The sequence below is a fragment of the Hyla sarda genome, chromosome 4, assembly GCF_029499605.1.
Source record: "Hyla sarda isolate aHylSar1 chromosome 4, aHylSar1.hap1, whole genome shotgun sequence".
In the NCBI taxonomy this organism is placed as follows: Eukaryota; Metazoa; Chordata; class Amphibia; order Anura; family Hylidae; genus Hyla; species Hyla sarda.
The window spans coordinates 103,480,787-103,495,968 of NC_079192.1; the positions used below are offsets into that span (position 1 = coordinate 103,480,787).

The window sequence follows — 15,182 nt, forward strand, 5'->3', positions numbered from 1 at the left end:
CCGCTTGTCAATCATAGCGAATCAGAGGCATATGTGTATAGAAATGAAGTGGGGAGCAGACATATAGCCATATCTGGTCCCCACTTCGCTTCTATACACAATCCTCAGCAAACACCTCAGCTGCCCCATCGCCTCCCCCATCCCCGGTGTTATAATTACCTGTTCCCGTGGCCCGCGCTTCTTCTGGCTCCGGCGCTGTCACTGTGCGCACTTACGGTGACGTCGCGTTTGGTGACGTCACCCGTCATTGTGCATCGCAGCGCACAGCCACAGCTCCGGAGCCAGAATAAGCGAAAACCTCGGAAACAGGTAATTATAACACCGGGGATGGGGGAGGCGATGGGGCAGCTGAGGTGTTTGCTGAGGATTGTGTATAGAAGCGGAGTGGGGACCAGATGCGGCTATATGTCTGCTCCCCACTTCACTTCTATACACATATGCCTCTGATTTGCTATGATTGACAAGCGGAGCATTAGCAGAGCATCGTGCAGCGGCTTCCCAGAGTGATGCTCTGCTAATAAAATGCTTGTCCTTGATAGCGCTTGAGGCATATGTATATAGATGTGCCAGGGGCATATGTTTGCGCTGTGCGGGGGGCATATATACTGTATATACATGTGTTGCTGGGGGCATATGATTGCGCTGTGTCGGGGGCATATATAAAATTTACCATGCGACACAATTTCTAACCCGTGTGACACATTAGTAAATCAGGGAGAAAAATACAGGGAGTAAAGGAAGAAACACTCAGAGATAAACCCGACACTCTTAGTAAATGAGGGCCATTGTGTATCTTCAGTGGAATGACATATTTGAAGAGTGGGTGACTAGCTGTCACTTACAAGTTTTAACATTCCTGGGCACTGTTCGCTGTTCAAGGTTATGGACACCTTTGAAAGCATTTTATTTATGTTTCGTTTTATTTTTATTTTGGTCAAAAATATTTTTTCATAGGTCAGTATTCAAAATATTTCTTAGTTTCTATGCTACTGTTCTCTATATCACTTCCTGAGCAAAATTCTAATTTATGACCAGAGTAATTCTTACCTTTGATCATATCATAAGTCCATTTAGAAGATTGTTCAGGAGATTATATGGAAAGTATGCACTATATGTGAAAACAAAAGGCAGCAGAGGAGAAACCAAGTCAACATTTTTAAAAGATAAAGTAAGAATGTGAATTGATACCCTCAGAACATATTAGTCAACAAGGATACCATGTAAGTAAAACTTTTACTGGTGAAAGGTCTGTGAAAATTCCACTAAAAACCGAGCATCTGGTTGAAATTCTCTTACAACATTGTCACATTTGGAACTTTAATGGCCTCATTTAAACAATGTTCCTTTGCAGATAAAGATAGATGGAAAATCTGTTCTTCATGCACCTTTGTACCGTGATGAGGACTCTCAGAAAATGCTGCTCTTAGTAAATCCAAAGAAAAGAGACTCAGGTGTGAAATAGTTTTTGGCAATAAAGTGTAGATAACTGCGGATAAGTCTGAGGTTACTCGCAGTGGTTTTTGTGCCATATTTATTCACATTCTTCCAGTCAGAGATAAAACCACATCATCTTTTACCGCAAATCACAGTGCTTTAACCATGTGGTTTTTAACACTATGGTTTAATAGGTGAATCACATTTTTTTAATGTTTTACCTGTTAAAACCCCCTTGTTAAAGGGTAACTATGATATGAGTCCTGCAGAAGGATCCCATCTCTAAACTACGGTAACTCAGTTCTCCGCCGCAAGCAGTATACAGAGTGACAGAAGTCCTGTATACAGTTCTTGCATTACAATACACTGGCAATGCAGTGTTGACGGGATCCTTCCTTAGGGCTCAATTGATAGTCACCTTTTAAAAAGTGCATTGTAAAACCATAGTGATTCACATTAAACGTGTGGTTTTTTAATGCAGTTCTTATCTCTGACCTTTAGAGACGTACAAAGACCACAGCATGTGAACTCAGCCGAAGGCCTCCATCACATACATTTTTGTCTGATGTTTTTACTTTTTTGGCTTAAAAAAAAAAAAGCTTCTTAAACTGCCATTTTTCTTTATAGTGCTTTGTGCGTTTTTATGCAGTTTTTGTGGCAGGTGTACAGGTGTTTTTCTGGTTGTGTTTTTTTTTAACCATTTTTTGACATTTACAGACCATGTGACTCATATATCATGCATTTAAGGCTAGATGGTCATGACACACGCCATGTGGCTAGCCTTATTCTCTTGAAGAATGCAACAAAAGGTGAAAGTAAACATTGGAGTTCTTTGGAGTAAAGATGCCACAGAACGCCTTAAAAATGCTATACCTAAAGTTTTTAGGAAAGCATTGTTTGAAATGTGTTTTATATCTACCTATTGACTTCCTCCTAATATCTGGCCACAGCACTTTTTAGGTATTAAAAAAAAACACAACACAGATAAACAATTTTTTTGTTGTGTTTTTTCCATGATAGTGCTTAGTGTGACAACAGCCTTGGGTCAGCAAATGTATATGGCAAGTTACATAGTATAAAAGTAGAAACAAGGTAAATCCAGCTCACCAATGGCTCCTTCCTCATGCCTCAGCACAGCCAAGGCTTAACTGTAACAGTTAACAACGTATAAAAGAAAAGGAAGGCTAGCCCAATGTGTGTCAAAATAGGTAGCCTTTTATTGTGTCCAGTAAAATCACAGAGAAACATTCAACAAGAGCTAAGGCTAATGCGTTTCTGATGTCACTGGACGTTCTTATTCATGGATTAATAAGGGTGTCTGATGACCTCAGAAATGCATTGGACATAGCTCTTGTTGAGTGTTTCTCTGCGATTTTACTGGATGTAATAAAAGGCTACCTATTTTGACATACCAGGTGGGACATCTATTTCTTCCATCGGTAAGATGGTATACATTGATTGATCACACCATGTCCTCACAGGGTGCACTTTACAGGGGGATATTTTCAAAAGTACTAATAAAAGATAGGCTAACCCTGTGACTATTGTGCAGAAGTACTAGTCTACTAACAGTAGAGGGGCTTGGTAATTTAATTTCTATAAGGAAACCCTTGTCATATTTTTAATCCTTTCATTTATTTCAGTTTTAGCTGTGTATATGAATGGCAAGTGGTGGGGTGTAGATGAAGTATTGCAATCATGCATGCCAGTCCAACAGGGTTTAAAACAGGTGAGTGCTATGTTTATTTAAAGGGGTATACTTATACAGTCATGGCCGTATATGTTGGCACCCCTGAAATTTTTCAAGAAAATTAAGTATTTTTCACAGAAAAGGATTGCAGTAACATATGTTTTGCTATACACATCTTTATTCCCTTTGTGTGTATTGGAAGTAAGCCAAAAAAGGGAGGAAAAAAGCAAATTGGACATAATCACACCAAACTCAAAAAATGGGCTGGACAAAATTATTGGCACCCTTAACTTAATATTTGGTTGCACACCATTTGGAAAAAATAACTGATATCAGTCGCTTCCTATAACATCAATAAGCTTCTTACACCTCTCAGCCGAAATGTTGGACCACTCTTCCTTTGCAAACTGCTCCAGGTCTCTCTTATTGGAAGGGCGCCTTTTCCCAACAGCAATTTTAAGATCTCTCCACATGTGTTCAATGGGCTTTAGATCTGGACTCATTGCTGGCCACTTCAGAACTCTCCAACACTTTGTTGCCATCCATTTCTGGGTGCTTTTTGACATATATGTTTGTGGTCATTGTCCTGCTAAAAGACCCAAGATCACGGATGGAAACCCAGCATTTATGACACTGGGCTGTACAATGCGACCCAAAATCCATTTGTAATCCTCAGATTTCATGATGCCTTGCACACATTTAAGGCACCTAGTGCCAGAGGCCCTCCGATAAGGGGGGCAATGTTGTGATCATGACTAAAGAGGATTATAAAAATATGGCCTTGAGATTGTTGAATGAAAAAGAAACGTATACACGACTTGATTCAAATCCCACTACAAAGTATGTCCTGGAACTAAAGAGCCTCTTAACAGAAGCTGAGATAGGTCTCATGATCAATGAAGATGAGTTTGGGGTAATGTGCAACATGAAACCAACAGTGGCTACATTCTATGCTTTGCCGAAATTGCATAAGCAAAAAACTCCCATGCCTGGTCGTCCGATAATTTCGGGTAACGATAATCTCACTGAGGGCATCAGTCTATATGTAGACCAGATACTTGCCCCCTTTGTAACCACTTTACCGTCATACATCAAGGACACAAGGGATGCTGTCTCCAGGCTACAGGAGATCTCCTTTCCGCCAGGTACCTTTATTGCAAGTTTGAACGTGGAAGCTCTCTACACAAACATACAGCACCATTTGGGAATCAAGGCGGTTGAACATTTTCTTTGCACCAGAGGGACCCAATTTACCAGACACAATGAGTTTGTCACCTCACTTATCTTATTTCTACTTACACATAATTATTTTATGTTTGATGGGCACTTTTATTTACAAAAACAAGGCACAGCAATGGGCACAGCATGTGCACCGAGTCTAGCAAATCTGGTGGGAGGACACTGTGGTATTTTCCGACACATATAGAGAATTTACACAGCACATTTTATTTTGGGGTCGTTATATTGACGACGTTTTACTTTTTTGGGGGAGCACCATCACCCATTTTCACAATTTTGTCAGGCACTTAATCAAAATGAAATAGGCATGCACTTTACATCAGAAATACAAGCACATGCACTGTATTTTTTTTAGATTTGGAGATCTCCTTTGGACCTGGAGGCAGCATCCTTACAAAAATTCATAGGAAGGCCACTTCCACTAATAGTTTTCTACAATGGGGAAGCCATCACCCAAAACCGTTAAAAAATGGCATTCCAATTGGCCAGTATCTACGAGCAGGGAGAATTGCTCCAGTGAAGAATCGTTCCTAGAAGAATCTAATGTACTATATCAGAGATTTATAGCCAGGGGATACCCGAAAAAGGTATTACACAGGGCATTCGCCCGAGCTAAGAGTACACCTAGATCGGAGTTACTCGTGACCAAAACACCAACACTGGAAAGAAAATTAATAAGATGCATTGGTACTTTTGACCAAAATAACAGACAGGTCATGAATGTTCTGAAGAGATATTGGCCAATTCTATTGGCCGATAACGTCCTAAAAGAAGTACTTACTCCTCATCCGAGTGTCACATATCATAGAGGACGCAATGTCAGGGAACATCTCGTGCGAAGCCACTATAATGAAAAAAGAGAAATATCATGGTTACAGTTGAGTACAAAGGGATCATATCCCTGCGGCTCCTGTACATTTTGTAAATTTCTACCAAAGAAAAAGGATTTCATAAATCCAGCTGATGGCCGCAAATATGAGATTCGAGACTTTATAAACTGTCAAACAACCAATGTCGTCTATATTGCAGAATGTGGATGCCCAAAACTTTATGTCGGCAAGACAACTCAGCAAAATAACCCCAAAACATAATTGAACCTCCACCATATTTCACTGTAGGTACTGTGTTCTTTTCTTTGTAGGCCTCATTCCGTTTTCGGTAAACAGTAGAATGATGTGCTTTACCAAAAAGATCTTGGTCTCATCTGTCCACAAGACATTTTCCCAGAAGGATTTTGGCTTACTCAAGTTCATTTTGGCAAAATGTAGTCTTGCTTTTTTATGTCTCTGTGTCAGCAGTGGAGTCTCCTGCCATAGCGTTTCATTTGATTTAAATGTCGACGGATAGTTCGCGCTGACACTGATGCTCCCTGAGCCTGCAGGACAGCTTGAATATCTCTGGAACTTGTTTGGGGCTGCTTATCCACCATCCGGACTATCCTGCGTTGACACATTTCATCAATTTTTCTCTTCCGTCCAGGCCCAGGGAGATTAGCTACAGTGCCATGGGTTGCAAACTTCTTGATAATGTTGCGCACTGTGGACAAAGGCAAATCTAGATCTCTGGAGATGGACTTATAACCTTGAGATTGTTGATATTTTTCCACAATTTTGGTTCTCAAGTCCTCAGACAGTTCTCTTCTCCCCTTTCTGTGGTCCATGCTTAGTGTGGCACACACAGACACACAATGCAAAAACTAAGTTAACTTCTCTCCTTTTTATCTGCGTTCAGGTGTTAATTTTGTATTGGCCACACCTGTTACTTGCCCCAGGTGAGTTTAATGGAGCATCACATGCTTCAAGCTATTTTTTTTTTCCACGATTTTGAAAGGGTGTCAATAATTTTGTCCAGCCCATTTTTCTAGTTTGGTGTGACATTATGTCAAATTAGCTTTTTTTCCTCCCTTTTTTGGTTTAGTTCCAATACACACAAAGTAAATAAACATGTGTATAGCAAAACATGTGTTACTGGAATCCTTTTCTGTGAGAAATACTTCATTTTCTTGAAAAATGTCATGGGTGCCAACATTTACGGCCATGACTGTAGATGTAATCTCCAAGAGGTTTACACATCTACAGTATATTTTTGTGCAAAGGTACTTTATTCAATAAATATGAATTTATGTGCCTTTCCAGACTGTGGGGAGATGAATAACAACCATTGAAGGTAGGGTAAACTTTGGTAACAGCTGTAATTTTTTTATTTTTTTTTTACCTATGTAGAAGATTAAGATAGCAAGTGAACAGAACGGGAATGTTAGGACTGTTTTTATACATTGCTGTTCCATCGTGGTTTTGCCTTAGTTTTTCTGAAATCATGGTGAAACCACTAAATTTCACAAATTTCACAAAGTCATGGCAGAACTACAACTGTACCACAGACTTAAACTCATCAATTTCTATTTCCGGGTATTTAGGGTAGAATAAGGATACATCACTGGAAGGCAGCACTTATAAAGCTAAATGGAAGTTTAGTGTACATTCACACTGAGAAACTGACGAGGAAAATGTCCTTGCTTATTTCCACTTGGGACTTGCACCTTTCTTTTCCATGGTAAATGGAGTAGAAATTATTCTGAATCTGCGCTTATTTTCTCAAGAAAATAGCTGTGGAAATAAGTGCAGATTTGGTATAATTTCTGCAAATAAATGGGCTTAAGGGGAGAGATTAAAAAAAAAAACACAAAACACTCTCCCTGGTAAGGTATATTCACTGGTGTGCACCCTCCATCAAATTGATATACCAACCTTGTAAATAGCTGCACTTGGCTGTGCAACAGTGGCAATGACGGAGGCAATTGCGGGTGCTGGCTGCTGCGCTCTAACCGGTATCAGACCCAGGGTTGGCGGCCGATAGAGGATAGCAAGAAGTGGATAAAGTGAAAAAAACGGTTTGGGAGGCACTGCACAGACTTTGGACGAGAAAGAAGGACTCAAGCAGCACAGGACTCAAGCAGCACAGGACTCAAGCAGCACAGGACTCAAGCAGCACAGGACAATGAACATTTGATTTTGATATTGACAACAACGCATTTCGGCATTCACTAATTCCTTCCTCAGGTCCACTAACAGTTCCCAGGTTCTAGATGTGCTGTGTTCTGGGGTGCTGGTATGGGAGTCCTGCTGTGTTTATGTGCTGCCGCGGTCTGACTGCCAGACAGACCGCGGCAGCACCAACAGGGGATCGGCAATAGGTGAGTACATGTTTTTTTTTTATTTTTATTATTTACTGCCCCCCTAGTAAGATATTTTCCCCTAAAACACCCTTTTAAAGGGGTACACCGGAGTTTTAATACTTTTTGGGTCATGGGGGAGTGGGTGGGGGTATGTGGTTGACTGCTGGGACAACCCACCCCCGTGATCTCCAGAATGGGGCTTGAGTCTCCCTGTGCACAGAGAGAGGGGTGGACATATCCCCTCCATGAACACTATATGGGTGTGCTGAAGATACATGAGCGCTGTACTTATGCACAGGGAGAGTCAGGCCCTATTGTAAAAATAGCAGGGGGTCCTAGTGATAGGACTTGCCTCATTCAGACACTTATCCTGTGGATAGGGGAAACATTTGAAAATGCTGGATTTACCCCTATAAGGTATGTTCAGAATTTGTGGAAAACTCACAGCTCATTCTTTGCATTTAGAAATGTGTAGCAGGGCCACACTGATATCACTGTATAGTCTGCTTTTGAAGACCTAATCCAATTGTGTTGTACTATACTGTGTTTCCGAATTTTAGAGTGAAATTCATATCCACAGCACGTCTAGCTCATCTGAATTTGGCCTTAAAACACAGCAAATATCCAATAGTGTTAGCCATACTTGTTCTAAGCTTTGCAATGTCTGTGCCATCAGTTTAGCTGGGGCACATTGTGACAGATTAGGGTTTCCTAATGTTATTTTTCCTAGCATCATGTCACAGTTTCTGGAGGACCTGAAGCGCAGATCGATCTCTTTATTACTCATTTAGTCAGACTGAGAACTGATCTTGTCAGCAGTTTGTGATTTTTTTGAGAACTGGTACTTCCCTTGAGTAATCATGTTTGTCATTCCCCAGGTTCAGACATGTGGAGAAAGGATTGTCCTCTTTGTTCTGAACTGCCTAGTGTGTGGCTTTGTGGAAGGAGGTGATTCAGAGAATGGGGTTTGCTTCCTTCCACACTCTGCAGGGGAGCTGGCCAAGATATTCTGGCATCACAAAGAGGCTGTGGCATTTTACACGTACAAAAACAAAGGTGAGTGCCCAAACTGTCACTCTATCTGTATTCTATTGTCCTTCCACTTCAATGTCAAGTCTTGTGCATATACAATTACAATTTTGTATTACTTTCAAATGTTACAGGGGAATTTTTTTTTAAACACAAGTGCTTATAAGCTTACAAAAAGAAAGGAAGAGAGATTTCAGGTTCTCTATTAATAATGAATTGAAACCACATTTTCAATGCATCCCTGGAATTGTGCTGTAGAGCCTGGTGACTAATTGTCATATGGTTTTAATTGTCTTAAGGAAATAATATTTGTCAATGATATAACCGGCATCTCTTCTTTCATAAATCTCTGTTTCCCTCAGCTGCCTTATTAATCGTTTACTAGGTGGGTTTTTAATCAGCTTAGGATCTGTATCCCTATTAAACTGTAATATTGCCTAGTTATTAAAGCATACCTCCAGTAAATGATTCAGACTTTACAGTGAGGTTGTCATGTGCAGTACTTTTGTGAAATCCTTTCCTGCAAAGCTTAACGAGAATCTGACAGCTATTTCACTGGGTAATAGTGCAGGTGAATAGCTGTAAAATGAAGGGTCACTTATGTTTTTAGCTTATGTACTTCCTAACTTGTAGCTGTTCCAATTGCATTGCCATTGCGCTCCAGCGCAGGATGGAGACGGGGAGGCGGCCCACCCAGCTCCCCTGCCTCATCAAGGGACTAGTCGGATGCAGCGAGGGGGACAGGCCAGGGAGCTGCAGTCCGGTCACTGGTCACTGTATCTACAACTTTATTAGCAACTAACAGGTTTCCTCTACACACAAAGCTTGTAGTTCCCTTTTTGCTTATTCAATCTATTTTAGATACCTCTTTCTTCCCCTCTTTCCTTCTGCTTCTGACATCAGTAGGAAGGAAAGGCCTGTATCAAGTTGTCACGATTCGGCAGGCTGGAGGTGGATCCTCTGTGCCAGAGAGGGATTGGCGTGGACCGTGTCGGTGGACCGGTTCTAAGTTGCTACTGGTATTCACCAGAGCCCGCCGCAAAGCGGGATGGTCTTGCAGCGGCGGTAGCAACCAGGTCGTATCCACTGGCAACGGCTCAACCTCTCTGACTGCTGAGATAGGCGCGGTACAAGGGAGTAGACAAGAGCAAGGTCAGACGTAGCAGAAGGGGCAGGCGGCAAGGTTCGTAGTCAATGGTAATAGCAGGAGGTCAGGAACACAATAATGGTAAACACAGAAGAAGCTTTCTCTAGGCACTAAGGCAACAAGATCCGGCAAGGAAGTGCAGGGGAAGTGAGGTAATATAGCCAGGGAGCAGGTGGAAACTAATTAGGGTGATTGGGCCAGGCACCAATCATTGGTGCACTGACCCTTTAAATCTCAGAGAGCTGGCGCGCGCCAGAGCATGACAGCCGGGGACCGGGACAGGTGAGTGACTTGGGATGCGATTCGCGAGCGGGCGCGTCCCGCTATGCGAACCGCATCCCCGCCGGCAATGTCAGTGCAGTTCTCCCGGTCAGCGGTCAGCGGGGCGTAACAGTACCCCCCCTTAGGTCTCCCCCTCTTTTTGTCGGGATGTCGCTCCACATGGGACGAGGACATTGGGAGCGATTGTAGAGTCTCCTTCTGGGGGACAGTGAAGTCCTGGGTATACTCATGAACGGCAGACAGTTCAGAAGGAGTGGGAATGGGGAGGGGGGCAGAGGGTGAGGCTTGGCACGGGGCAGAGTGTCACCAGGACGGGGGCTATGAGGAGGCACGGCACAGTCCTGATAGGCCTTGGGGAGACCAGGCACAGGAGGAGACACTGAGGCTCGACAGACGGGGCTGGGAGCAGACGTGAGGCATTTCTTGCAGCAAGCAGGACCCCAATTCTTGATCTCCCCGGTTGTCCAGTCAAGGGTGGGAGAATGATGCTGGAGCCATGGCAGACCGAGGAGGACTTCAGAGGTGCAGTTGGGTAGAACCAAAAATTCAATTTTCTCGTGATGCAGTCCAATGTTCATAAGCAGGGGCTCTGTGCGGTAACGCACAGTGCAGTGCAACTTGACTCCGTTGACCGAAGAAATGTAGAGCGGCTTGATGAGACGGGTCACCGGGATGCAGTACCTATCAAGCAAAGAGGCCAGAATAAAATTTCCAGAAGAACCAGAGTCCAAGACGGCCACGGCAGAGAAGGAGGAGTTGGCAGAAGGAGAAATCTGCACGGGCACAGTGAGACATGGAGAAGCAGACTCCGTACCAAGAGACGCCAGACCCACGTGAGCTGGGTGCGTGCGTGCGTTTTCCAGACATGGAGGACGAATAGGGCAATCCACCAAGAAATGTTCGGTACTAGCGCAGTACAGACATAGATTTTTATCCCTACGGCGAGACCTCTCTTCAAGAGTCAGGCGAGACCGATCCACTTGCATAGCCTCCTCGGCGGGAGGCACAGGGGTAGATTGCAAGGGATTCCGTGAGAGAGGTGCCCAGGGATTAAGGTCTTTTTCCTGGCGGAGTTCCTGGTGTCTTTCAGAAAAACGCATGTCAATTTCATGCAGGTTGGCAGGAATTTCTTGTGCGGCCAGCACATCTTTGATGTTACTGGATAGGCCTTTTTTAAAGGTCGCGCAGATAGCCTCGTTGTTCCAGGATAATTCAGAGGCGAGGGTACGAAATTGGATGGCGTATTCGCCTACAGAAGAACTACCCTGGACCAGGTTTAACAAGGCAGTTTCGGCAGAAGAAGCTCGGGCTGGTTCCTCGAAGACACTGCGAACCTCAGAGAAGAAGGAGTGTACAGTGGCGGTGAAAGGATCATCGCAGTCCCAGAGCGGTGTGGCCCAAGACAAAGCCTTCCCAGACAGGAGACTAACCACGAAAGCCACCTTCGACCGTTCTGTAGGAAATTGGTCCGGCAACATCTCCAAATGTAGGGAACATTGTGACAGGAAACCACGGCTGAGTCTAGAGTCCCCATCAAATTTGTCCGGCAGGGACAAGCGGAGGTTAGGAGCGGCCACTCGCTGCGGAGGAGGTGCAGGAGATGGTGGCTGCTGTTGCTGCGACTGAAGTTGCTGTAACATGGTGGACACTTGCGACAGCTGGTGACTTAGATGGGCGATCTGTCGGGATTGCTGGGCGACCACCCTGGTGAGGTCAGCGACAACTGGCAGGGGGACCTCAGCGGGATCCATGGCCGGATCTACTGTCACGATTCGGCAGGCTGGAGGTGATCCTCTGTGCCAGAGAGGGATTGGCGTGGACCGTGTCGGTGGACCGGTTCTAAGTTGCTACTGGTATTCACCAGAGCCCGCCGCAAAGCGGGATGGTCTTGCAGCGGCAGTAGCAACCAGGTCGTATCCACTGGCAACGGCTCAACCTCTCTGACTGCTGAGATAGGCGCGGTACAAGGGAGTAGACAAGAGCAAGGTCAGACGTAGCAGAAGGTCGGGGCAGGCGGCAAGGTTCGTAGTCAATGGTACTAGCAGTAGGTCAGGAACACAGTAATGGTAAACACAGAAGAAGCTTTCTCTAGGCACTAAGACAACAAGATCCGGCAAGGAAGTGCAGGGGAAGTGAGGTAATATAGCCAGGGAGCAGGTGGAAACTAATTAGGGTGATTGGGCCAGGCACCAATCATTGGTGCACTGGCCCTTTAAATCTCAGAGAGCTGGCACGCGCGCGCCCTAGAGAGCGGAGCCGCGCGCGCCAGAGCATGACAGCCGGGGACCGGGACAGGTGAGTGACTTGGGATGCGATTCGCGAGCGGGCGCGTCCCGCTATGCGTATCGCATCCCCGCCGGCAATGTCAGTGCAGCGCTCCCGGTCAGCGGGTCTGACCGGGGCGCTGCAGGGAGAGAAACGCCGCGAGCGCTTCGGGGAGGAGCAGGGACCCGGAGCGCTCGGCGTAACACAAGTCTTCTTCAACTCAGCACCATGTTGAATTGGACTGTACTTCCTGCAAGTGAATGAAGCTAATAAACAGCACAGAGAGCTATTTTTATTTTAGTTTAGAAACTTAAATAGTTACACTTTAAAGGACATGTTCAGTAAAAAAAATTTAGTTACTTCAAGTCTGTAGGCTCAAGTGCCCTGTTTCGCTATGCTCCCCCCCCCCCCCCCCCCCCCATCCTTCCTGGATTTTACTATCATGTTGATTATCTGCAGACAGGTGGGCATGAACTTTATTTAAAAAAGGGTATGAATGTTACCCTCATGAGGTGTGAATGAATACAAGGTTGAGCGGGAACATAAATCAGACTGAAGATTATAAATCAGTGTCAGAGCGTGAAGCTGTAAGGCTGGGGGAGGGGGGCGTGAATCAGGCTCACACCCCCTTAGTTCAGACTTTACACTCCTTTTTTTAAATAGAGTTTACGCCCACCTGGCTATTCAGGGAAAAGGACAGACAATCAACCAAATAGCAAAATCCCTATACCTTTGTAACTGGTGAGGGGTGTGGGCTAGCAACTACAAAAAAAAACAAAAAAACACCACAATGGTATAGAAATTAAAAGTAGCGGCACTTACAAATACATAAGAATCATTTAAAAGGAGCCCAAGGTAGAGAAGTGGGAATCAGCTGAACCTGATTAAACAAGGTTATGGCTGCCATGGTTACCCACTTTCTCTGGCCAGCTTTTTACCTTGGGCTTGTTTTAAATGATTCTTCAATAAAGCTAATCTTTTTAAGTATGGGTGAGTGCCGCTACATTTCCCTTCTATACTATTGTATAAAACAATCAATCAGCTCTGGTGAGAGGGTCGAGACCACATGAATATTCACAAGTGCAGTGGTACAATCTAATGAAGAAAAAGTCCAGCGGTCTCAAAATTCAATAAAACTCCCAAACTTTTCAGTTCATTAAAGTATACACCAAGTTATAGACAGTATAGAACAGCTTGACGCATTTTGTGGTTGCCCACTTAATCATAAGCCTAACACTACTGCGTTAATAGCAACAAAATACAATTACATCATGAGATGAAGCTGAGAAATGCAAATATGCTCAAATATTTGCCATTAACCCTTACTGATGTTAAGAGTGGTACAAAGTAGTATAAAGCATACATTAAGATCAAATAAACTTACTTTAAGCAGTATTCAGAACAAATATTCATGTGACTTACCATAACTCTGCTGCTCATCTAGACACAGTATGCACATATGTACACAGTGAACACCAGTAAAATATTACATAAAACACATTCAGAAGTGTGAATGGGGTCAAAGAATAAATCAGTGTATAAAAGCCAAACAAACTATTTGGAAAAATGTACTACTCTATAATTCACTACTCTATAAAAGAAAACAATTATAATAGACTTGGATGATCTATATAAAGTATACTACCTTCTCAAAACAAAGAAGGGAAAATAAATTATTGCCCAAAAATATACATACAGCCCGAATAAGAACCTAAGAGTGTAATGAAAATATTTATCAGTTATTAGTTCATTTAATATTTATTTATTTTATCATTCATGTACATACTAAATAGGGACCAACGAGTGTAATGAGAATAGTAGCCAATTATTCTTTATTTTAATATTCATTTATTATATTGTATAAGGCCTACATTTGGAGGCGTAAATGGAAATGGCTGTGCCCCATAGCAAAGTTTAGATCTCCCCTCTAACTTTATCAAAATGTTATAACGCCATTGTACGCCGATTCGCATTTGCTATTTTATAAAATTAGTGCTGTAGGACCAACTGATTTATGTATGATACACTGCTAAGTAAACTGTCATTAACTTACCAAGTAACACCACTACACAAAGAGCAAATATTATTACATACATATTAACATTTTACTGTTACTATACAAAACCAACAGTACCAAAATTACACTATGTAAGGGCCAAATAATACCACCTCATGACCATATTAGTACTACATAGTACTTAATACCACTATTCTGTTACTTAATTAAAAACATCTGTAGCCAGACCAATATTCCTCCCATACAGTGCCCAAATAGAAGTAGATACCAGCTCTACACAGGCTCTGAACACCATATAAGTGATTACAGTGCATTTTACATCCAGTAACTCACAGGGGAAATTTTCTCTGATTGAAGTCGTTCACGTTTCCTGTCTTTTCCATCCAGCCTAGACCACCATGAGGACTCTGTTCAGATGCAACTTGTCGCTGCAGAATTAGCTGGACAAACATCTTGGGTTCCTTTCTTGCCTTTCCTCCACCATTCCTCTATACAAAATATACCATCAATTCAAGCCCAGACAGTAAAAGAGTCCCAGATTAGAATAGAATAGTAAATACAGTATACACACAGAGTGTACACAGTACAGTCATGGCCATAAATGTTGGCATGATATAAAAAGTGACCAAAAATACACTATTTTAGAAAAAGAATGTGCGCGTACGCCATTGACGTGCGATTTAATTAACAATACATTCTTATAATTCGGACATTTCCGCACACGACAATACCACATATGTTTATTTTTATTTACACAGTTTTTTTGGTTTTATTGGGAAAAGGAGGGTGATTCAAACTTTTATTAGGGAAGAATCTTTATTCACTTTTTTTTCCACTTTTTTTTTTTGCAACGTTATAGCTCCCAAAGGGGTCTATAACACTGCACACACTGATCTTTTACATT

At 43.0% G+C, this 15,182-nt stretch overlaps 1 protein-coding gene across 10 annotated transcripts in view; it reads left to right on the forward strand.

The window, feature by feature from the left end:
• The window catches only part of LOC130368332 (protein FAM169B-like), a 77,025-nt gene that overhangs the window by 25,785 nt on the left and 36,058 nt on the right, over nucleotides 1-15,182 (forward strand). For 9 of the 10 annotated variants that reach the window (XM_056571847.1, XM_056571850.1, XM_056571849.1 and 6 more), the window contains exons 3-5: nucleotides 1,352-1,451; nucleotides 3,078-3,163; nucleotides 8,417-8,594. In XM_056571847.1, the coding sequence (XP_056427822.1) occupies nucleotides 1,352-1,451; nucleotides 3,078-3,163; nucleotides 8,417-8,594 (364 nt within the window). The remainder of the gene's footprint in view (nucleotides 1-1,351; nucleotides 1,452-3,077; nucleotides 3,164-8,416; nucleotides 8,595-15,182) is intronic. The other variant, XM_056571851.1, reaches the window with a different exon arrangement.